This window comes from Carassius auratus, unplaced genomic scaffold, assembly GCF_003368295.1.
Source record: "Carassius auratus strain Wakin unplaced genomic scaffold, ASM336829v1 scaf_tig00034585, whole genome shotgun sequence".
In the NCBI taxonomy this organism is placed as follows: Eukaryota; Metazoa; Chordata; class Actinopteri; order Cypriniformes; family Cyprinidae; genus Carassius; species Carassius auratus.
Window position 1 is genome coordinate 142,594 of NW_020526162.1, and position 26,341 is coordinate 168,934.

General features: G+C 39.5%; 1 protein-coding gene across 10 annotated transcripts in view; it reads left to right on the forward strand.

The window, feature by feature from the left end:
* The window catches only part of LOC113081542 (autism susceptibility gene 2 protein homolog), a 173,351-nt gene that overhangs the window by 126,801 nt on the left and 20,209 nt on the right, over positions 1–26,341 (forward strand). For all 10 annotated transcript variants that reach the window (XM_026253621.1, XM_026253629.1, XM_026253624.1 and 7 more), the window contains one exon: positions 8,674–8,722. In XM_026253621.1, the coding sequence (XP_026109406.1) occupies positions 8,674–8,722 (49 nt within the window). The remainder of the gene's footprint in view (positions 1–8,673; positions 8,723–26,341) is intronic.

Here is a 26,341-nt window from a genome sequence, read left to right on the forward strand (position 1 = left end):
AATGAAGACATCAGAACTCCAAATAAATCCTGTTGGTGGGATCGGATGCTATAGGGCCAAACATGGACACTGAAAGGGTCACCAGGTTCTTCACAAGGCATAGTTGCGGATACAAACAAAGGATATATTTGAATAGCTAAGTATTATTATTTTTAGTATTGATGTTATTCCAATATTATACATGTAAATTTGAACAGACACATGAAGACTGTGACTTGACTACCTTAAAATTTGTTGTAGTCCGGTTGTCACTGTACATGCACATTAACTTTTTGTGACAGGTAATGGGTTTTAGAGTCAGTTATGTTTTGTCTGAACTATATTCATGTGTGCTTCATAGAAGAAACAAACTCATGCAGGTTTGAAATGACACAAAGGTGTGTAAATGACAGTCTATTCCATTGAGATCGATGAGAAGTGGATGAAACCAGGTTTCTATGTCCCTTGTACCCCTCATCCTGCTCTTCGATCTATTTTAAGGACGGGGAGGTGCTAAGGTGAATTTAAAGGCACGAGCAGAGACCTGTCGAGAGGCCAAGGCACCGGGATAGCATTACAGCACACAGTAACATGAGCAGGGGTGTCCGCTTTAAAAGTAAATTCCACTTAATGTGGCGCGTCCCATCCCAACAGGAGCCTGGCTCAACTGTGAGCTTTCTTTATATAGTACATTCCGTGTCTGTTTGTGCAGCGAGGGGTTGTGGGGGATTAGCCGTTGACACGCTGTCAGTTTCTGCTTCCCCTGCCTTCGTCTTTTCATTTCCTTTCCTTCACCTACAACTTTTCTGTAGTGCCCACGTGAATCCTGGAGGTCTGCTTTGATGTACTCACAGGATTCTGCAACCGCTTTGATTTCAGGCAGTTCCAGTTCAGGCAGTGTGAGTGAGCGCAGCACCTGAAAGGTCAGAGGTCAAGTGGATCTGTGGATCCTGCTCAGCAAGAGCTCTCAAATAAACAAGTGCAATGGCTGCACTGAGTTTTTAAGGTTCTGAATGCACCCTTCAGGTTATTTTGGCCGAATGCGTGTTTGCATTGCAAGGAGATGGTTCATGTAATATTCACATGGTTTCATGGTTGGATGAAAACAGGGCGCCTTGCTTTGCATTTTTTCCTCCCATTAAAGGCATCAGAACAGGCCGTGGTGTATCACGTAGTAAGACCGCCGTGCTACCTGTCTGACAGGACCTGAACAATCCTCAACATCCTTTTCTTCCTTCTATCTACTGCAGATGAAGACCCAGCAAGGGGCACAAACCTTGTTTTATTATGAATTATTCAATGTGTCTAGATGGGTTTCCCTTGTAGCGAAGCAGATCTGCAAAGAAAAACCAACTCATCTTTGCTCTCCTTCGTACTTGCCCGAGGTAGTGACTGACTCAGAAGTTGTTCTCATTGAAAAAAACACAGTGAACGAGGGGCGACATTGAATAGCGCTTCAAGCCGTCCCTCAAGAATTGCATGCGTTTAATTGGTAGTCAGTACTGTACACCTTAGTCAGAATACGTCATACTTAATTTGACATGAATGAGACTGTGAGAGACTGTCGTACAGTCCATTCATTAAATGCCGTTCTCTCCTAAGGTACTTGATCTTGCCTAGCTTTTACAACCCAGGACTTTGTAGAATGAGATGTTGTCAGTGTTCTGTCAGCTAAGTGACAGGTTTTCAATCTTTTTTTTATACCAAGGAAGCTATGTATTTTATGTAAAGCTATATATTTATGTAGGATCACCCTTTCATACTATGTGAGAAAAATACCAGTCATGTTATAAAAACTTAGCAATGAACTTGGTATAAAGTATAAAAATCCAGTATAAAATGGTATTAATATTTGGTCATTAAAAACTAAGCGATAAACATGTAGGTATGTGATATGTGCGAATCAGTTCACTCAGATTGTTTTGTTTCTTGGTTTGTCTCAGCTTCAGTGTAGTGTTAGGTATTGGGCTACTTGAGAGTGGTATAGTATTGAATGACATAACCATCTAATGGAAGTGTCCGGTTAACCAGAGAGGAAGCTTGTTTATCTCTTTCTCGCTCTCTTTCTTTGCTACTCTCCTTATCTCAGTCGTGTTGGCAGGAGTAAGAATCCCTAGACTAAGATCTGTATCTGCAGTGTGTCTACTAAAGAACAGGCTCTGATTCCTACGCTGATAAGCCACGTTTTGATCTTCCCCTTTTTTTCACATTAAAGAGGAGGAGGCCTGTGAGAGCCTGTAGCCCATGACAGTTCCTGTGTGGCTACTGTCTGTCAGCCAGGAGCATGGGAACGCTGGTTTCAAGAGAGCAGGCATGGCACAATTAGTTGATTTATACTGGAATTTAATTTTGTCTGCCTTCACTATCCAGCTGGTCAGGTTTTCATGCTTCTCCTTCTGTACCTTCACCACCTTAGCAGGATTTGCCCTTGGTTTGCTCACTGGAGGTTTTAGGGCACGATCCTTGTAAAGCTGTTTTGAAATAATAGATAAAAGAGCTTTAGAAATACAGTTGAATTAAATGTCTCTCTTGTAGTCCACCAAATTACTAAAAGCATTTTTTTTTTTTTGCTTGGGATATATGTAAGAGTCTCTAACTCCAAAACCTAGTGAACTTGTCTACTGCCTACATATGAAACTGAAATGGTGATGTTGGGGTAAATAGTCAGTTTGTACTATTGAATCCTTTTTATAGATAGCTGACAGTGTTGAATTTAATATGAATATTACATATTTAATAATAATAATAATATACTAAGTGTTCCTATTATAATCGTTCATCAAAATGCATATCATTTTTATTGTTGTGATATAATTTATTTTTTGTTTTAGAAGGCAAGAATAATAATAAATATGTTATGCATGTCGTTTTTTTTACATTTAAAACAAATTATAGTTATTATATTAATAGTTGTTGTTATTAGTAGCAGTAGTATATTTGTAAAAATTAATGCATTATTTATGTATTGATATTATAATCATAATGCATAATGTTTCTTGTTGTTATTTGTTTAGTTTTGGCCCCAAAGGCAGAAATAAATAATAATATAATAATTGATGTTGTTATTATTGTATATTATATAGTTTTTGTCTTTTTTATCATGAAGCAATATTGGTCTGTCTCTACTTTGCATTCTGCATTGTGTTGTGTTCTGGCACTGCATCAATTTTTGGAACATATGAGTATTCCCTCTTTAGGCAGCTCACTAGGTTTTGGAACAGAGCTTACTATATGTGTAAGAAGCCTCTTCTACACTGTTTTTCTTTGTTTCTCATAATGGGTTTATTCCTGGCCATGTGTCAGGCCCTGGAGGCAACCACAACTGAGCTGATTTGTGACCCTGTCTTGCTGTTTGGCCTTAGTGTTACTATGCGACACATCTTTACCCTCCCTCCCTCTCTCTCTCTCTCTCTCTCTCTCTCTCTCTCTCTCTCTCTCTCTCTCTCTCTCTCTCTCTCTCTCTCCCTCCCCTGTGATCTCAGTCTGCCCTACGCTCACCGGATAGCATTCTAATTTGTATTTCACACCAACCGGCTGTTATGTTAACAGCCTGTGAATGCTCAAAAGCAGGGTGAAAAAAAAAAAGGTAGAAAAATGTGTGAGTGAAAGTGAGATTAAATTATAGCGAGAAAGATGGAAGAAAAGAAGACATTGGATAAGGAAGATTACTACAGAAAGATAAATGAAGAGAGATCAGAGCAAGTAGGATGGTAAAAATGTAAATGAAGTAACTGTGAGGAAAGGGGTGAATTAGAGGATCAGAGAAGACGGGATCGCAGGAACTGCAGGCGATTTAGATGTGCAAACCACAGGAGCAGTGCTGCGATTGCGCTTGAGGTTCTCGTCATGTTGTTGCCAAGCGGGAGTTCGATGGAGGAATCGTTCCCCACCCTCAGCCAATCACGGCTGACGTAGAATGTAGCACTCGCGGCGAGCAGCACAGACTTGTGGGTAGGCCTGCATTTTGCACGGTCACCCAGTGGAATACATTATCATCTTAATGATGCTTTAGGTGCAGATGCATGTCTAATGCACTGGTGTGTGTGTGTGTGTGTGTCACTCTCCTGTGGAGTGGAGAGGGCAGAGAGCTGTAATCACTCTCACACACACCTGTTCTGACTGGAGGCGGTCTGCACCGCGGCTGATAGGATGAGAGCGCAGGGGGAGAGATGTAGCAGCGCTCATGATAAACGAGTATGTAGGAGGTCATTAAGCAGAACAGCGAGAGGAGGAGAGAGAGAGAGAGAGAGAGAGGGAGGGAGATGAGAGAGAGGAGGACAAACACAGTGAAGATAATTAATTTGGAGTTTCATTAGCAGGAACTTGTACGCCTGGATGACTGCATGTGTGCAAGAGCAGGCAAATGCACAATCCTGAGGAACTATGTCGTACGTGTACCACCTGACGTCCTCTTTGGAATGAAAATGGAGAAATGAGATTTCGAAAACCTCTGTTTTTTTCTCCTAGAATGCACATGTTAAAAGGAGAACATTTGCTGTGACTTGCTTTTAGATGTTTCTTGGGTCAGGCATCGATTTCCCACTGATGTCTCTCCTTGAGGAAGAGATCAAAATATTATCAATAATATATGGATATGATTATTCATATGAGATATTCATATTATTATAATATTTAGGACTTAAAATATTTAATGTGTAATTGATTTAATATATTAATATTTCAAAACAAAGATGATAATTAAATGGAATACAACTTAAATAAAGTCTCATTCCTATGGAAGACAAGCTTCTGAGCACTCCACATACATTATACAAGTTCACATAATATGTTGTATAACACACACCCACAGTATATTATCCACAGATCGACACACACGTTTAACTCAACGCAAACAAACAAGCAAAATGTAGAGGTTGATGTGGCACTCGCAGGTTTTAAGAGGGTGATGACTGATATGTTTATCAGCCCTTTGCTGGCCCTCTTCAACATGATGTTACATAAACAGCGAGAAAATAGAAGCCTGTAAGGCTCTGGACAACATCCTGCCATTAAGAGAAAGAGAGAGAATGATGGGCAGGATGATGGGTGAGAATGATTGCTGATGGAGGAGAGGAAGAATGAGGAGGAGTTTGTTGTGACAATGATAAAACACAGACATGGGCCACATGCTAAAATCTGTTGTAGAGGTCATTCTGTTGTTGTCAGGTTAATCAGAGGACTGTGTGGCAGCCCTCTTCAGGCCCGGCTGACTCCCTTTCTCTCTCTCTCTCTCTCTCTCTCTGATAATTGATGCCATCTGGCCGGCCTGCCGATGGCTGTGTGACATGGCAGCAGTGCCACATCTCCCTCTCTGAAGCCTCCAGTGGCTCCGCTGTGCCACCCTCTCCTGGCACTGAGCCCACGGGGTGTGAGGAGGAGGAGCAGGGGAGGAAACGGATCAGTCCACTTGTTATACTACTGCTTCTATCATGTATTTCAGTGGAATTGTTTATACAAAATAGAATTTTGTTTGTGTGCGTGTGCATATATATATATATATATATATATATATATATATATATATATATATATATATATATATATATATATATATATATATATATATATATATATATATATTAGGGCTGCACGATTAATCGCAATATCGCTTTTATAATCACATGTGATTCTTCTGCGATTATGAACGCGATATTGCATAGCTTGTCAGAGAACTACGGCTCTGTGTAGTAAGTGACGCTCCATTTGAAAGCAGGTGATGATTATTTGTTTTTTTAAGATGACACTTTGGTGTACCATGATCAGGATTGTGATGGCAATAATACAATGGTATTATTTGTATTGTGTAATAATACAAAATACACTACCGTTCAGAAATCTGGTTATTATACACCAATGACAAATTCATCAAAAGTAATTAAGACTAGAATTTTACAAAAGATTTCTATTTCATAAGAGTTATCTTCCTATGAACTAAAGTATTCTGCTGTTTCCACAAAAATATTAAGCAGCATGACTGTATTCAACATGGATAAACAGAAATATTTCTTGAGAATCAAATCAGTATATTTATTGAATGATGATTTCTGAATGTGTCACTGAAGACTGAAGTGATGACTAAATTATATAAATATTCAGCTTTGCATCTCTTAAATAAATAACTTTTTAAAATATATTTTTAGCTTAATATATTTGAAATATATTAGAAAATAGTTATTTAAAATGTTTATAATTTTTGCAGTATTTCTGTGTTTTTGTAGATGTGGTGAGCATAAGAGACTTCTTAAAAATAAAATAATGAAAATAATCTTACAGTCCCACTACTTTTGAATAATAATATATATATAGGAATACCATTTTAATACCATGGTTTTACCAGTTTTTTTTTTTTTTTTTTTTTTTTTTTTTACAGTAAAAATGAATATTGGTGACGTTTGATCTTTCCCCTCACCAAAGCCATGCAGTTTTTCTCAGGTTTTACATTTTGCACCTGCATTATGATTTTTATCTTTAATCTATAATTGGATTACAGGTTGAAATCTTTTTGGCTACATTATTCTCTCAGTGAATGAAGTATGGCAAAAAAACAAAAAAACTGCGTGTCACACAGCAGAATAATTCTCAAAGGTTTTTCATGTCAACTGCTTTCATTCTTTTTGCTTTGTCCAACGTATAAATTCAGTCTCGTTGCGGAGCATTAGAAGAAGCAGTATAAAACGTTTAGATGTAGTTCTCTGACTGCTGTGATTGTTATTTTTATGGCTTAGCAGCGTTTTGGTGCAGTGGATCTGACCTCCCCTCCCTGTCTTCCCTTTCCCGTTCTTTCTTCCAGTGGCACTTTACAACTGTAGGCAGCAGGTCTCAACACATGCACGTGACATTTGTATTTTTTTCCTCCCTATCTCTCTGTTTTCCTCTGTGGCTCCTGTGAGAGTCGGGTCGTGCTCCAGAGGAGGCTGCATCATGGCCTGTAGTTTACGAGTGCAGTGGGAGAAGTGAACTGAGGACTGTTTTGGTATCTCAGAGTCCGAGGCCTGGCCTCTCTGTCTCCAGATCCAGTATCACACGTCCTCTAGGGTCAGGCCTCCTGCGGCCCCGCCAACATGGATTGGCTCCCAGCAATGTGGCTTCAATTTCCTCCGTTTTGAAATGGTTATAGCCCCTCTGCTTCCTTCAGCGGCAGGGTCTTTGCTTTGTTTTTCTCTCTCGCTCTTTCTCCTTTCCTGCTCATTTTGATCACTCTACTTTAATCACCTCTCAGCCCCCCCCTGCGTTGTAAGAGTGCAAAGAATTTGTTGTGGGTGACCTTTTTTTGACCTCTGGCCTGTAGGGACACAGAATAAAGGCTGCTCTGAAGAACAGCTCACTGGCAAAAAATACAAACAGTGAAATGCAGCCACCATTTTTGTTAACGGTCTGGCAGTTCTTTTCTTGTTTTAAGCTCTCATAAGAGTAGCTTTCATAACTGGATCATTGTATTGAAAGTTTCTTTTCAACATTAAAGGCACACGCCGAGACGAACATTGACATCAGTCTTTGCCCAAACCCGAGGCTTAAACATATGCTAGAGGGCCCGGTTTCATCTGAACCTCTTTTCTTTCATGTAATCCTACGGGTGTGTGAGCTAAAGTGTTCCAGCGCTCAGACACAGGCGGCTTGTGTAGTAAAAAATCCAGCTTGCTGAAAAATTAGTCCCCTGACATAGTGAATTATGGGGCTGAAATAGTGCTCCCTATTGATGTGCTTCAGGATTCACGTCAGCGGAGGTCTCAGAAATTATGCCATGCCGTGGGTCTGGTCTCAGAGGAGGTTTTGCATATTAGACTGAGTACACATTTTAAAGAACAAGTTATTAATTGAGCTAGAAACTTGGTCTACACAAGATTCAAATAGACTGTGGTCCATTTGTATCAAAACGTGCTGAAGAATCAGAAGGTCCTGTGCCTTAAAATGAAACGGTGACATTCTCAAATTAATCATTTTAACAGCAATGTTATTTTTCTTCTTCCTTGTATTTTAGCATATACTACTGCGTATGATAACAGACGTAATAATATATCATATGCCAAAAGAAGCTCATAATAAACAGGCTTAAACACATGACTGCCTGCTTTCTCTTGCCAAGTTAAATCCATAGTATATGTTTTGTACTGATAGACTTTTTTATTCAAAGAAAAGCTGGAATGTGTGTGCCAGCATTCTTTTCCGCCCTTGTGTATAGTGTGCGAAGAATTTAAGAGTTCTTTCTCTTCGTTAAGAGCCCCATGTCCTGTCTGTCAGTGACTGTGTGTTTTTGTTAGAGCATGGCGTGTTTTCTTTTTCTCGCTGCTTGCCAGAAACTACACGCTCTGGTACACGGAGGGGAAGGAAAAGCACACTCGTGTTTAGTCTACATAGCACTTAAGTCACTTTGTAGGGAGATTACCTTTTTCCTATTCTAATCTGCGGGAAGGATTTTTGATTTCACCATCCATCTGTGTTATTTATTAAATCATTAAGTGTATGGATGTGGAAAATTGCGCAACTTGGCTCCACTTAAGCATTTTGCAAAGTGTTTTATTTGTCTATTGGCTTCTTACGTCATTCTCCTCCAGTTTCTCTTCTTTCTCTGTTCTTTGTTTATTGGTAGACATCTGTAGGTTGGCACAAAAGTGTTCCCCAATGTTGTTGTCTTCCCCTCCTAAAAAGGAACTTTACTTGAATATGATCTAATTGTGTTTCATTTCTGTTTTGCAGGCATCGGATGTAGGATCAGAGAAGTTGTTCTCGCCTACTGCACCTAAAGGTAAGAGCATAAATATATATTGTGGGTGCTATGCAAGTGTTTCACGTGTCATTTGACTTGCATTGGATGTTTTAGATGTGATTAAACTGGTAAACATAAACTGGTTTTGAAAATTTAGAAAGCCCAGGGTTATCAGTTCAGTATTCAAGATCCACAATCCATACTGTAGCAAAACTCACACAACTAAACACTTTGTTTTATTTTTCATTCAAGGAAGCTGTGTTTTTGTTTAGGCAGCAGTTTGGCTGATAGGTTATGTTTTTGGTGTTGGAAGTTAAAGCCTGACAATATTCAGCATGCTCCCAAAGGCCACAAGGAGCTCATTTTCAGAGCAATATTCCATGCACAAGAGTAACCTTACTCTTGTCGGATTGGTGCTGTTCTTCTTTTTCAAATTTTTTTCATTAATGTTGAAGGGTTTTTAGCCTTGGGAGCCAAAGGGATACCCGTATTTTCCAGGTTCTCTTCAAATGCTACGTTTGTTAGGTTGCACATGTGTAGAAGTACATAATTCTAAATATGTTTGCAGCAAGTCGAGGGCTGTCAGACTTATGAGAAGGGGTTGTTAAGTTTGGTTGGGTGGGTTTACATTTCTAATCCTTGATGCCAGACAGCAAATCTCAGATGCACTGTAATCCTTCTAAAAGCCTTTAAAAATTCTGTGAGGCTGTAAAATGGTGAGATGATGTTTCCTTGTATTTCTGACTCGTTTTCAAGTGGCTGCTGGTAGAGGTTTGCTTTTAATGCGGATCTGAACTACTTTTTACTGTTTCCAGTAGTAGTAAAAGTCGGCCATAGAAGTTTTTTTTAAACTTGGTTCACATCCACGTTTTGTTGGGGAACTAAGTTGTGAAACAATTTCTGTTTGTTGCACAGTGCAAAGGAGCTGTGTAGTTTAATGCCACACTTTTTATGCCCGGAATGAATCCTTTGGAGAGCCTTTGACCCCTCTCTCTGAAAACAGAGAAAAGAGGAAGTGAGAAGAGACAAGTCGAGCTCAGAGGAAGAGTAAAACTTGTGACTGCTGTTGGGGTCCAAGTTAAAGTCCTTTTTTTGCAAGTCTGGTCTGTGGATGACTTCCAGACATAACCGTAGGAAAGGTCTTGTGCAACAGCTGACGTGTTTAAAAGTAGATCAAAGCATATGGTTTGAGCTCTTCTGATGGCAACAGAGGAGCTTGTTGTGACTGATATTATAGACTCCCTAATCTGGGTTAAGGCTGATGGCGAGAAAACTGCTTCTTTCTTAAAATCCTGCTAATGTGTGCCATGCAAACACACTCCCTAGGGATCATGGAGATGATACGTGGAAAGCAGAAAGTAGAAGGAAGTGCCAGATTAGGATTAGAAAAGTGTTAAACCAAGAGTAGAAATATGTGGATTTAGGGCTGCAGGGAATAAACATTATCAGACTAGCAATTTGACGTACATTCAGATTATGGATCTTGTAGGGATGCACGATAATATCGGCACAATATCGGTATCGGCCGATAAAAGCTTAAAATGACCATTATCGGTATCGGCCGATATGAATATTTCTGCCGATGAGCCAAACCGATATTCTCCAAGCGAAATAATTGACCTGTTTTTCAGATGTGAATGTCTGTCTACATTTGTAAAATAATACATTTATGGTAGAATCAGTACAGAAGAGATACATGGATTTCTCTTCAGTAAAATTAAAGTTTAAATATATCAGTATATATTTGTATATATATCGATATCGGTATCGGCATCGGCCAAAATTATTTTGAAAATATCGGCATATCGAATATCGGCCAAAATCCAATATCGTGCATCCCTAGGATCTTGTATGGATGTATGATATTGACCTTTGAAATATATGATGCTTGATGATAGTTTTCATTTCTGATCTAATCTTTGATATCCAGTTTCAGTTTAGATTTCGTAACGCTGATGTTCATTAAGTTTCATGAAAGTTCTTCATAACTTTTGATATCTGTTCAGTTCCATAACAGTTCCAGTTTGGGATGTCTTAAATTTTAAGTTTTCCTTGCCATTGACAGAATTTTCCATCATAAATGAGACAGTGCTTTCCTGCTCAGATATTCATATAACAAAATATTCTGGAGCCATGGAAATTTTGTGGAAATGTTAATGTGCAAGAAGTTGCATGACTCTTGACGTTCAGACTTCATAGCCTTTGGTATCCATGGTGTTTCATGATATTTTATGTTCAATCATCAAAACTTTGTATCCAGTAGTTTCATTCTAGTTTCAGTTTGGTCTGTTTTAGGTCCCACCTTGAAACCTTTGGCTCTGTGTTCCAGAACTACTGAAGACTAAGAAGTGTAGGGCATCTGGTTAAGTGTATTTTAGAATTTGGGGGTATAGGAACATATGTGTCCCATTACAGTGCGTCCGCCGAGACCAATCTAAAGCTCACTCAGCTCTGATCCCCAAATTGGTCTGCCCTGGAGAACTTCTGGCAGACTGATCACTCGCTTGGCTCACATCTTGCGTTTGAGAATTGCATTACAGGGAAATACCTCGGCATGCATGTGTTGCTGCTTACACAAATATGCATGTGTCTTTGTTTCTGTAAACCGCTTTTGTGCACGCCGGTGCTTGATTTGATTGATTTTGTGGCCTCAGTCAAGTACTGTGGTGACATACAAGTTTCGTATCATCTTAACAGCTGTTTAGTTTTACTCTGTGTGTTTGTATAATTACCGCGGTCGCTGTGCTTTTTGTAACATTGTAAGAGGCTTGCTCTACATCTAGCAAAGCCAGGTTTTTCTTGCCCTGAATGAAGGCATAGCAAATTCATGTCTGCAACACATCGTTCTATACAGCTATCATTGTGTCTTTCGTTCTAGCTAGTTAGCTCTCAGTCTAGCCGTCATTGTAGTTATCATTCCGGCTTTTATAATTATCATTCCAGCTGTTGTTGTAGCTATCGTTCCAGCTATTGTTAGTTCTATCATTACTCTAATGAGTGACATATTGTTTGTTTTTTTGTCTGTCTTTCTGCTTATGTACCTTGCTATTGTCCATGATATCATTATGGAAACAGTTGACACAGTATTTGTTTTTCTGTCTATGATTTTAATTGTCTGTCAACTGTTTGGTCTGTTTGTCATGTATGAAGCATAGCTCTGTTTTACATTTGTTGTATACTCCATGTGCGGCGCTACAGTACATCTAATGCAGCTATACAAGACGATTTTTGGTTCTATAACAGTGTGCAGCATCTGCCTGCTCCACAATAAGGTTAGATACTTTAAGCATAGTTGGGAAGGGTGGTAAGGGGGGGTTGTTCTCGTTCTCTTCATTTTGCCCATCACTGAAGCGGTGACGCAGCCATTTTGTGTGTGAGGTCTGTCAGGCAAACCCGGGGCTTGCTGGGATAGTGAAGGAAGATTGTAGTGGAAAGCCATTTGTGAAGTGGATTTTTGGTTTGCTAATCCTGATTAATTTTGACCCGTTGTGCTCATTTTAAACAGCGCATTACTGTACGCGAGATGCACCGCCAGCTTCGGGCCAAACTGAGAGCTTAGCGGCTTTGGAAGGCTTAACAGCAGATGGCATTTTAAGCCGGACTTAATAAATTGTTTCCATTAAACTTACCGGCCCACACATAGTGGATTAAGACTGAAGAACAAAGAAAGAAAGAGTGTAAGAAAGCAACCAAAAAGGAGGGGGGTAACAGCCATTGCCACAACCGCAAAAGATCAAATTGATAACGTGCTTCAATTGTACGATTTTCGCTGTTAATCCACCATTGTAAAAATCTGTCTGTGCGCCAGCCCATGAAAACAAATTGACCCAGCTAATTTATTATGAATAATATTTACAGTCCATACTGTTATCGTAAAGTATGTAATACCAGATTAGGAGCCACGTCTGGTCGCCACACGGTATACTCAGTTTTTCTTGATAGTATTTGGCCGAATCAATTCCGCAGAGGATGGATGCTACTCCCCCTCCCTGCTTCCCCTCCACCGCCGTCCCCAGGGAGCCGCAGGGTCGCTCTCTAAGCACTCATTATATGCTACACGGCTCAGGGTCTCCGTGTCGAATCGCTAATCAAGCACTCTGTCTGCAGGCCCACGATTCAATAGCTGTTGAGTGGCCTTTGTTCCTACCCGCTATTTGCTGCATGTCAATAAAAGTCTGCTCCCTGCTCCGCCTCAGCGGAGGAGCCCCCCTTCACACACGCCTTCCCTTCAGCCCTTCAGAATATAAAATGCACTCGCTTTTCTCCTCTCCTGCATGGGTGAAAAATAGAGGGAGGGAGAAATGAGTGGAGGCCAGAAGGGGTCAAGGGATTGGGGGGAGGTGTTGGGGGGGGTCAGTGTTTGTATGCTGCTCTTCTCCTCCGCCGAGGTTAATGCTGATGTATTGCTAACCTTAGCGCTCCAGTGTTTGTGGCCTCTTGCCCATTAAATAATGAATAGAAGTTGACCTCTTGACCACCTAATCAGCTTTGCAGCTGTTGGATCGTGGAGTCACGGTTGGGGATGGACCAGCATGAGTGTCCGGACATAAGCGGCCATATATTTCAAGATGAAGATGCAGCTCATATTAAACCCACCAGTCATTGCGAGGGTTTCTGTAGCCTGTATGGGTGGAAATGGATTTGTGTCTGTTTGATAAACTCTGTCCAGCTGTTGTTGCATGTAAACGTTCTACAGCTGTTTTGTCCGAGCTCTTTTTGCGGTGCCAGATAGTCATTTAGCCATTGTCATTTGTCATTTGATATTAATAAACACAGAATGCTTGTCCTTTGTTTGGGTGATTGTTCAGGCTTGTTTTTCCTCCTACACATCTTTAGCTATTGGTTTACATGCATATTTCCATTTAGTCAAAGGTCCGATCCATATTGCAACCTATTCTGTCCAAGAATGGCTTGTTAGACAGGAAGAGTGTCTGACCAATATGTAAAGAATGTAAATGACTTTGCAGGAATATCAGACTCCCACACTCTTATGGTTTTTCTATCTGTATTCTATTTGAAAGTTTTCAACAAGGAAAAATATCTCCGAGTCGGAGTGTTTCATAAATGTCTTTGAGTCCCACTTGGCTCTGAAACAGAACTGCAACTTCATCTCGAATGGACGAACGGCTTTCATATCTCTTTATTATTTCCAACTTTTATTATTTATCCCCACCATCTTAGAACATATGACCATTTGTTGTGGTAGCTGGCTTGTCTGTGTTTTCCTTTCATTTCTGGAAAGAATGTGTTATGAATGTTCCTCTTTATTGATAGCGCTAACCCTGTTTGTGTAGCACTGCCTGTCAGGACGATGAAAATAAATAGCGGGAGCATGGAGGAGATAAAACATGTGTTTAATTATTAATTGAGCCATTACTGACAGAGATTGCCTTTTTGATAAAAGGCAGGAAGCTGCTTCGGGGGTAGAAAAAGCAATTACTAAAACTATCTTCCTCTTCCTCTACACCCATCGTTTTGCTCTGCGCAAACAGAAAAACAGACCCCGTCGACCAAACTGTTCCATAAATTATTTTAATTTCCTTTCAATATTTATGATGTTTTAAATTATGGTTCTGTTGTCATGTTCTATTTATATGACGAGGCACTAGAGCCATGCTATTCTACCATGCCCGTTACTATTATCTTAACTGGCGGGAGTTGTTTTCCTTAACGCGTTTCAGAAAATAATATTACATCTCAACATGTTCGTTTCCCTTTTCATTTCCTTTCAATTTGGTCGAGCGACCGCACATGGTGTATTGATTTTGTTGACGTCTGGCCATTTGCAGAAATGCTATATCAGTTACTTTGCATTTAAGCTGACTCTGCATGGGGAATTGATATTATTCTAGCTTACATTTGCAGAGATTCTAAACCATAATTGATGAGATATAACCTTTCAAATGCCAATATAACTAACTTGATTGAGAGCTTTGCAGAAAGTGAAGAGTGTCTAGAGGTTTCACTAGTATGCAAAAACATCCCCGAGTCATATTTTACCCCAAACATCGGAGCAAAATTATTTTTGAAAGTCAAGTAGCCAATACGCCCAATAAACTTGTGTATTTTTTTCATCATAGTTTTATGCTCATCATAGTATTTGTTGTACTTTCTTTAATTTATACTTATTTAGAGAATTAAATCATTTAATTACACTAATGAGGATCCTCATTGAGAATAACTTTTAAGCTAATTAGACTTTTTAGGGAAAATGTGGTTATGAAAATAAACATCATAATGCACAGAAACTTAACTTAGACCATAATTGGATAGGTTTTCACAAGATTTATAAGATCTCCGTCATCCGTGCTTCATCCAAAGTAAGGGAAGTCATTGTTCCATAGTTGGGCAGACATCAAGTAAGCGTCTTTTTGTCTCTCAGTAAGCTTTCCCTGGGCTACCGGTCTAAGCCTGTTAAAACCATCCTTCCCCTGTGCCACGGCCGCCCAGGGACCAGACGGTGAGGGAACAACGCTCTTGGGACGAGCAAGAAGCCCTCCAGCTAGGAGAGCAGCTTGTAAAGTTGAGGTCAGGCCTTCTCAGGAGTCTGCCTGCATTTGTGCAGGGTAATTTTAGCACTCGCGGGCCAGCTAATGACCGGTTTCTTTCAAGAGTTGATTGCTAGAGCTCGTTTAACTATCCCCAGTGTGATCATTCCCGCTGGGGCTGGGATAACCATCAGTCTAGCTGCAGGGTAGCTGCATTTTTTTTTTATCAGGATGGCTAGAATAGGAAGTGAATATCAAATAAGTACACTTAGCTGTTTATCACCCGTTTGAAGGAGATGCCAGGATGAGATTTTTAGCATTTTGTTTCATTGTGTCCTGCGTTTGAAGTCAATGCTATTTGCAGAGGACGTTGTTATCCTCACTCGCAAAGCCAGATGGTTGTTGCTTGTGGCCAAACATGAAGCTTGGATAATGTTCAGTCACTGGCAGAGACGAATCGCTAGACTGGATGGATATTGCAAACACGCTTGTAATGGATTTGACATTTCGGGAACTGGTTCAGAAGGATTTTACAAAGACTGGAATTCTGTGGCCGAGCACAGGAAGGAGGTTAAATGAACAGAATTCCATGACCAGGAACAATATGAAAGCGCTTCCATGCTTGTTGGAGTTCAAAGGACTTAGACGCGCTTTAACGTGGTTGTGGTATGTCTTGCTACAAAGTGTTATTTAAGTTTTTGTAGCTTATTTGCACTTCATCAATGCTATACATATTCAGCGTTCAAGATATGTCACGCCAAGCACAAACACATGCTTCGGTGCATTCAAGTAACTCCGCAGTTGCGTTATTCCATCTGCATTCATCACACTGAAGGCTTGCAGCTCAAAGATGTTTGTGAGGTTAAGCTAATTAGCCCTGAAATCAGCACATGGTAGAAAACCGCAGAGGGACACACTTCAGCGACAGACACTGTGCAGAGATCACAGATTTTATGTTCAGATGGTCATTAATAGTTAATCGATTCAACTGTTAATCGGTCATTAATCAAGCTATGATAAAGCGCAAATACCGCTCTGCAAGAGGCTCTCTGTGCTGAAAAGAGAAGGAAAGAAAAAAATTATAAACCCAAGTATGTGTGGTCTTCTATTCATCAAACAGTCATCTGTTCCCCCTTGCGCTGAGCACAGGATAGGCCTCTTAACAGCCTTCCTCTCCAGTGGCCCCATTCAGACCCAGAGTGGCTGTTATTTTAGCACCACGCTGGAGAGCGGTGGAAGAGTGGGACGCTGAACCCCGCTGATGTGTTGCCTCACTTGGGAGACACCGGATAAGAGGGTCCCAGGAGTAGATCTCTACTATGAAGAGCCATTTAGAGGTAGACCTAGCTGCCTCTCCTAGGTGTGAGGGGGCATGAAGGGCAACGACAGCAAGAGATGTGGAAAAGATGAGCAGGCACAGAACAAGCCCTTCTTTTGTGCAACCATTGGAGTTCATGTGAGTTTTGTGATGTTATCTCAAAGGTGAAGTTGAAACACTAAACCACATAGCATCATATTTTAGTTTCCTGTATTATTTCTATAGAATTTGAATTCAAACCTGTTTTCAGACATACTGTCTGCAGACCTGCCAACCTGTACGCATATTCATTTTAACCATTTTAAATAGTACGCTGGTACAATTTGTCACTCTAAAATATGCAAAAACCTGGCAATTTATCTGTGCACGCACAGTACTCAAATCAAACAACCGAAAAATAAGTGTTCAACCAATCAGAGTGCTGAGGACTGACAAATACGGAAGGCCTAGCATTAAAAAGAGACTGCGAATCAATAGCAACACAAAATCCCGCTTGATTCCCCTTCCACCCCCGCCATCTGTTTTCTTAAGCGAGCACAGTACAGTAGTCATTATTTCATTATTTATTTCCAGTTTTGCATTGATAATCAATGGCTTGTAAATATGTATAATTATTACAAAAATACCTAAGTTGGTTTGAAGAACACCGATAAACTATACATTTTCACAGTCAAGTGTTTATCTGCTTAATATTTGATATTAATCTTTTAATTCAGCTATGGGGATAGCTGGATGGCTTTGTACATATTAGTGATTTCCTGGAGCATCATTGTTTTCTATTACTTCTGTGATGCATATATGGATTTTCTGTGAGAGGGCGCCCTCCGGCTTCCAGTATGATTGAAACAGACAAAACATGTTTATAGCACTAAATAATGGCCAGTCCATAATAATACTTCACTCAAAAGAAATTTGAGAGTACTGGATTTTTAATTAAAGTAAAACAAATTATAAACTAAATACAAATTTATGAGCTATAACTTAATTCTGTACTTTTAATATTTAAATAATTCAGTTTTGGATTGCAATTGCCTTTCCTTTATTTTTAATTTTTTTACCTTAATGCTGTTCCTACGAGTATGTGTTGGATTGTTCACCCTAAACTTACATTTTTCAGCATGAATCCAAGATATCTGAGATAAATGCATTCAGCTCAGGTGTGAACCCCTGTAGGTTTGAAGAGGATGCTGGATTATGGTTTTGATGTCTTCTCCTTTGATGCATGATTGCAAGTAAATTGAAAGCATGACACAGAGCGCAGTTTTGGTGAACATCTACATGGGCAGCTGAGGTTCTTTATTATCTACCCGAGGCTATGGATTTTTCTTTACTAACAGCCTGAATTTGAACCAGGAGCAGTGAGAATATTAGTATGGCCCAAAGGTTCTTCAGCAAGAATGAACCACCTGGGTCTCCCTTTCAAACCAGCTTTAAAATGCTCCTCTTCTGGAAGGCTTTTAGCTGGCCTATTTGCACTTAAACACTTCTGTAGGAAACATAGATGGACCTCTATTTAAAAGGTTGCATTTAGTATAGTCATGGACAGCAATCTTTAAAAAAAAAGCTCCACATTATGCATCCTGGCTAAACATTAATGGGGTTGTATGACATGGCTAAAATGTACATTATTTTGTGTATTTGTTCTAATGCAATGTGTTTATACAACACGAAACCAATAAAACCCATTACAAACGAAGCATTTGTTTGTAATGGGACATAATTACTTATTATAATGACTTATACTGTCTTTTTACACGTTGCCTTGCATATCGCGCCATGTAAACATAAAATTATGTTGTGACCAGACAAACAACAAACAGCAAGCCATGCGATACTCTGCTCTAAACTTACATTTGTATAATCAGTGGTAAATTATTTTAATATGAAAACAAACAGGCTTTTTAGAAGCGACAGACTGTCCTTGCAAAATTGGAACTGCCCCTCTTTATAGAAACAGCCTTTGTGTGTAGACGGCATTGTAAGCTACTTTCCTAGGTTTCAGGAAACAGTCCTTTGTAAAATGCGCTGCACACATCTGAATATTTGATTTGAACTGTTCTGGAACAGTGTTGTAAATACAACTTAACCACTGATTTCTAGTTATGTCCTCTTCTGAAAAGCCAAACATAGTAGTTTTGCTTTCATACCTAAACACACGTTGTCTTTACGACATGACTGCGGTGGCAGCAATACAACAGCGAGAGTTATGCCACTTTTCTTTGCATGAACATTTGGGCAATGTTATGCAAATGTTCACACACACTGACGTAGACGTGGGGGCATTTGAACTAGGCATTTTAGGAAGGCATGGCGGAGCGTTCACTTTTATAAAGAATATCTCTTTGGGTTTGAGATTTTAGTCTTTGCAATTTTAGAGATCTTATTGTAACACGCAAAAAAGAAAGGAAAACTTGAAATCACATCATATGACCCCTTTAAAAAACACTTTTACTCCATTTTTAGTTCTCAACTGTTTAATACAGTATGTGTTAATACGTGCCCCATGAAACAAAGAAGCTGGATTGTAGATGCATGCATTTGTTTTCATGTGTAAACCTTAAAAGTGTTCCGTTTTGTTCGGTTATTATAAAGGAATTGCACTCATGGTCCAAAATTGAATAAAAAATTGCTTTGGAACGAAAATAAAACCCATGTATTATATATTAAATAAAATAGATATGACTTCTGTTGTAGAAAGAATATGTTTTAATATTTAAAATGTTTGTATCTATTCTAAAAATAAATATATGTACATGTTGTGTATGTATATTATATATATTTTTTTTACGATTTTACATTTCATTTGAAATATATTAAATAATAAAATGCATTTTCTTTAAAATTTAATTCTTTGTGCGTGTGTGTGTGTGCGCAAAAGAGCTTTAACAGGAAATTAGAGGAGACATGCGTGTTTGAGCGGGTCCCCCTGAGTGGTGCTGGAGGTCAGGACAAGAGGGCCTGTCTCCATTAGTTTTACTGGCACACCTTCAAAACCTTCCTTGCCCCTTCAGACTGCCTTTATTACTTCCCTCCCCACTGTACTGCTTAAAGTCTATACAGATGGGTTAAAGCCTAAAGGCTCATACATCATAAACCATGGTCAGCGTAGACACCATATTAAATTTTGATGCAAATGAACAAGGCTGAATTGCAAGTATAGCGTTCTGATGTTTGTAAAACTTTTTCTGAATCTGTATGGGGTTACCTCAGTTTCTCTGTCTGCATTAAAGAAACTAAACTGGCAGTCGTTGTATACCTCTCCCCCATTGTTTAGCTCTGTTCTTGCAAGATTGAAGTCGCCTAAAAGTAGTGTGTGTTTACTAACCGGATATTTCCCTGCAACCTTATCCCATGTGTCTATCCCAATGTCAAACCCACCTGAGGAGTCCCATCTGAGACGAACAAAAGGGTCTCAGAGCTGTAATTTAGCCCCTCTCTACATGAAAGGACATGCTTGGCTATTGTAAACACTTGGATGTCACCTCTTAAAAGAGTGTCATACCGAAGTGACGCATTTCTGAAAGGGACCCAAGTCCTCCTCCTTCCAAAATAACGATGTTTCAGAGTTTTTGGAATTTATTTATTTTTGGTCTGATAAGTACGGGAGCTTTTTGGCAGATGCTAGCCCCAAGCCTACCTGAAAAATAAGCCTTGAATGATATAGATTGAATGATAAATCTGTGAAGTGACAAGGAATGTTTTTAATCTCATCCAGTGTGGTTTTCAGGCGTTACAATTTTTTAAGGTGTTCATAGAAACACAATTATTTGGGACATAATGCTCTTCAAGCATCTTTGAAGGATTTCAGTGGAAAAGAGCAATGCTTTTATGCAGAAAAATCCCAGGAATTTAGTTAAACAGTCCATACAATGACGTCTTTAAAACAATATTCTTTTATCAAGTGAGAAGTCTGATCAAATGGTTGGTCTTACTGTTACTTGACCAGTGTTTGTCATGTTCTTTCCTCGATAAGGTTTTTTTTCTTTCATAACACACTTTGAAAGATACAATTAGCTCTGCTTAAAGCCGATTATCCAGTTTAATTCGGCGTGAAGATGTCAAGATATGTGCCTTGGGATGGCTGAATTATTTCATAATAAAGTCACAAGGTGAGTCATTAGGGAAGGAAAAAAATCATAAGGCATTTGAAAAACATGCATGCGGTCATCCACATGTGTGCCTTCTTGTGAGGCGTGCGTGCGAGCGAGCGTGTATGCAAACCAAGCAAAGCGTTTCTGTCTAATGCTCTCTTTTTTTTTCTTACTGGAAGCAGTTAAGTGAAAAAGCACTTGAGGGAACATTATCTGAATTAAAATATTGACAGTATGCCTTTACACCTCCTTGCCACTAAGGCCACAATGTCAAAACAAGAAGTCGGGTGTGACGGGTAGAAGAAGGCCTTTCAAACTGGGATTGTTCCTGCAAGCTCACCGTGGTAGGAAAAGCCAGTTCCAGGTACAGAAAGACAGAAGCAAGAAAGCACAAGAGCTCTTTCAGACCCATGTTATGCTATTTGGCTTGTTGAATGATTCCCATTCATCCGTTTCCTCTTCCACTGAAAAGTAATCAGTTACTCGCTGAAAGATGATATTATATGCACCTAATGTCATACAGGTCTGAAGCAGGTTCATGCCTGATAACATTGTTAGAGAACACCTTTATTTGTGCTCTCCCATGACAAAATGCTCACTACCTCAAATGGCTTTCACCCATGTTGTTTGGCCCGTTTTTTTTTTTTTCATTGGCTTTTCTCCTCCCGTTTCACTTCCTGCTTTTCTATGCAGCCTGTAAATCAGGGAAAAAGCAGCTGGCAGTGCTAATAGAGGATGCTCTCCTGCAGGGTAACAAAGAGGTTTTGTTGGATTTGTAAGGGCATTATGCTGCTAAATAAAGCTGACATGCTGAGGTTGAATTATTGCCCATGCTGAGCCTGGTACTGCCCCGTGAAGCGAAGCTGAGAGTCGGCTGGATGGAAATCAGAGCCGGAGAACCTAAGAGAGAATAGGCTGCCATTCTAGAATGTTCTATAATGATGGCTGTTCTTCTATTCATCAGTTCTTGAATGGAGTGGCACTTGGATGTATATCATGGTACTGAGTAGGAATGCACAATATATTGGTACCATATCGGTTATCCAACATTATTTTTGTTATTTTTTATGTTTTTATTAGTTGTTTGTGCCAATAAGCAATACTCGTTGAGCTCAAAATATCACTAATCCATGCCCCATGCTTTGAGGTTAAACTAATACAAACCCAAAATGTGGACTGACTTGTTCAACTGAAAACTATCTGTGTGGCCATTTACGGGTGGTTCTCATATTTTGGCTTTCACTCCAAATGTCAAAGGCCGAGGAATCAAGATTTGTCTGTTGTTTTGGCCTGCATACGACTGAGACTCTGCTGATTCCAACACCCCGCTGAGCCGTAAGACGAATCTTTATTAGAGCAGACAGCCATTGTCTGCAGTCATCTAGATAATTGCAGCGCTGGGTCCTCTTCTCTAATCAATCCAGACAGCTGCCGCCGTGCCTGCCGCGTTTGCCAACCGTGCAGCTCAAGCTAATTAATGAAATGATGAGCCGTTTGGGCACAACGTGGTACCACACAAACAATCTGGGACGCTTGGAAATGCCCAGCCCACATCAGAGGCACGGATAGATTAGTGAAGAGCTTGTGTTTTTAAAACCTTAAAACCAAAAGTTTCAGAAGTACTGGATACTGTTAAAGGAATTTTTTCATCCAGAATATATAGTTCTGGTGCTATTTTCTCACCTTCATTTTGTCCAAACCAATATGACAGATTATTTTTCCACAGGACACAAAGGAGGAAATATGAAAACATGCTTTTTTCAGATATAATGAACAAGGACTGGCACTTCAAAACGGATGCAAAGTTAGTTTATGTTGTTATTCATTGATAATCTTCCCCTGAGGTGACCTAATTCAGTCTGAATAATAAATGAATCATTTAGACTGATTTAGTGAATCTGTTCATTGAAAAGATTTGACTCAAAATTATTTGGTCACAAATCAGACATCACAAGTTCATGAACAGAGAACTAGGGTGGTTGACAAGATTTTCAACGACTAACCATTGAAATATAATTCTTTTGTTTACAAAAAGCTATAGTAAAGCATCAGAATTCATATGGAGTACCTTTTATAATACTTTTTAAAGCGTCAGCATTAAAGTCAACATTGTTTTTGGGTCAAATATTTATTTAACATTAAATAGTCTAGAATCCTTTATACTAATTAAATGAAGCCATTTTTCATAGATGTGAAAGTCAGGGCAAAAATGTTATGACATGTTTGTTACACAAAGCATTGCATCTAATTTTTAGCTAATACCCTCATACACATTTTTCCCCCCAGTCTTCATTCTGTCCGTCAGTAATCACGCATGGCATGAAACAGGATGGCATATGCCGTCTGAGCCATATGGGCACAGTGTGGGTCTGTTCCCAGCATGGGGAAGCAGTGGTTCATGGAGGGCACGGAAAGCTTCCAGATCTCTGAAACGAACAGTAGGTGCTCACAGATTTTCTGTGTTGGTTTCACCAGCCAACATGTTGCAGCTTAACACCCGGTGTGCTCTGGTGCCACCTTGCCCTGTCCCGAACAGAGATGGAAATAGAGGAGCAATGTATTCGCACCAGCTGTCATTGGCCCTTAAATTGTCTTGAAACGCACAGGCTGTTTTTGCATGTCTGTGTTAGGAGGGATGGGTATAGAGGAGCTTAAACTAAACTTCTTCTAGAGAAATACTGTGTGTTTATGCGTCTGTAGGACAGCTTAATAATACTGTAAAATGGTAAATGCATACAATATTATACAGTGAGGAAAAGCAAAACATTTGTCATCAGGGGTACAGCAATGTAGCGAGTGTGACCTACATTTATTTTATTTTTATATTGATTTATTAATTTATCACTAATCAATTATTTAACCCTTAAATGCATGGATGTTATGCCAGTCATTATTACATATACGGGTCTTTAGCGACCCGGACTGCTGCAATGGCATAAATGTCTCCTGATATTTTAATAACACTTATATATCATTACCTACAGTAATTGCTCTGCAGTAAAGCCATTCGAGCCAGTTCAGTTTTTGCTGACGATTTTCTTTAGTTTTATGCCTGTGGTAATTATGAGTGTAACATCACGTCATCGTTGTCTATCAAACAGTGCCACCTTGAGGAATAAAGGTGAATTACATATATTGAGTCATCAGATATTTAATTGTTGCGCAGGAAAAATAAATTTACACTATTACATACCTCGGGTTGCTAGCAACCCTATACAATTTTTAACAAAAAAAATCAATAAAATACAGACATTCTAATATAAGAATTGTATTTTTTTTATTATTGATTATAATGAATGGCTTGAGGAATAATAAAAGTTGATGTATAACTTAAAAAAGGATGGAGGGATAGGGTAGTGAATGACGTCCTGGGTCGCTAAAGACCCGAGGTATGCATTATTATCAACATATCTGAACGCAAAATCTGTTTCATCAGCTAGAGTAACCCACCCAGTTGTGATTTAGATGTTTTGGCATTCTGTGTACTTTGTTGGCTCAATGAAATGAGATGAAGATCCCAGTGGATTTGACTGGTAAAGAGGAGAGAATTTCATGTCTGGATGCCGCTAATCTGTGAAAAGACGACAGCACCTGTTCGGGAGATAAATTCCTCTGTCTTATTCTGTTTGTTGACTTCATCAGCTGGAGGCAGATTTTAGTTTGCTACTTAAGGTTTTATTTCTGTAGTTGTGCATGAGTATTAATGTTTATTTTTTGGCACACAGTGGTGATGGAGAGATATACCACAGGGTTTGCGAGGGAAATTAACTCAGGATGTGTAGCGTTAGGCTTGAGTTCTCTCGGCAGAAGGCAGCGTGGTGTGAGTATTTGCAATAAGCATCAATGGCCTCTGGTCATTTGAGAGAATTTGCATCCCCTGCTGCCTTATCTTAAGACCCCGTTTGCATATGAGCTGTTTTCATTACATATAAAACAGAGACAAACTAAGACATAAATCCATAATCTCCCATTTGCATGTGCAACAGGAGACGGTTGAGAATATTGTTATATGGGGGGTGGGGGGCTTAATAGTCTGGAAATAGACACGGCTGCATTGAAATTTGTAGTGTGCAACATTAGGATTAGTGTGTCTCAAGTGTTATGTCGAAAATAGTTTGTTGATGACTTGATGCTTTTGTACTTTAGAAGTATGCATGCATGAATGCTTAATGTGCTTACCGTATTCTCCGGACTATAAGTCGCACTTTTTTTTCATAGTTTGGCTGGTCCTGCGACTTCTAGTCAGGTGCGACTTATTTATCAAAATTTATTTGACATGAACCAAGAGAAAACATTACTGTCTACAGCCGCCAGAGGGCGCTCTATGCTGCTCAGTCCTCCTGTGGTCTACACTGAAAACATAGAGCGCCCTCTCGCGGCTGTAGACTGTCATGTTTTCTCATAAATGCGACTTACAGTCCAGTATGACTTGTGTTTTTTTCCACGTCATCACGTATTTTTGTACTGATGTGACTTTTACTTAGGTGCAACTTATAGTCCGAAAAATACGGTATATTAACCACAATGTCTTGCACTGCAGAAGATAGCATCTAACTATCTGTCTGTACATTCATCCATCAATCTGAATGTATTGATGGATGCATCATCATTCATTTCGATCTTTCCATCTATCTGTCATTCTATCAACCCATCCATCCATTCTATTGTTCTATTTGTCGTTCTATCTGTCAGTCTGGCCATCTCTCTTAAGGCTTTAAAAAAGAGCCACTTTTATGATATTGTGGCTTCATGTCTCTGCAATTTCATAACACCATACTACTCATTACAAAATATGAACTGTCCCATTACTTGCATTTTAAAGGAAGTTTTTCTCATTTTGTGTGCTTGTGTACTATTTGCTGATGATTTAGCTGTCTTAAATTCAATTACTTGCTGTAAGTTGTACAAGTGTCAGTCATAAACAGATTAGAAAAGCTTTCAGATCCCTGAATATAATTTTCTGTGGAAGCTACAGCCATCTGTCTACGCTTTCATCACACCAGTGTGTCTGTAATGGCAATAGTACGGCAGTTCTCCAGATGTTCCAAGACGGCTGTCTGAGCCTGAAATGAGGTCAGAGGTCAAGGATATCTTAGTGGGACAGCTGTGGGGCGATGCTGGGGACACCCTGCCTCTGCTGGAACCATTCGTCACAAGTATGCACACCCCTACCGACACTGCTGGTGGTTTCTACCACAGTATGCACATGTTAAGTGCAGAGTCCCTTGAGGGATTGTACCATGAGAGAAGCAGCAGGGGGAGAGGATCGATCAATAGTACGCTGAAGTGTCATCTGGTGAACAGGGATGCCAACATGTCCCAAGGGAGTGTTACTCCCTTTTCAGAAAGTGACCTTTGACCTCTACAAATCTGTGGGTGTTCCTGAGGGCGCTCTAGTCTGTGTGTCTAATAGCTCTGCTGTGATTTCAGTCAGTCTTAAGAGTCTCTTGTGTTGCCTGTTTTATGTTACAGGGAAAATTGCTTACGAAAATTGCTTTTCTGTTCAAAGCTTAAGAGCACTGTTAGGCATAAATGGCATGGCAAGAATTGTATTCCTTGTTAAATTACTGAAAGTGTTACCAATTGTACTCAGCATTACTATTTGAACAAACCCCATAACCCTATTTCTTTTTCCTCTTCATTTTCCTCTTCTTCCACTTCTACATCTTACTTAATAATAAACATAATATGATTTATTAAAAGAAAATATGCTTTTATGTATGTATTTCTGATACATTTGTGTTGTGACACTGGTTAGAAA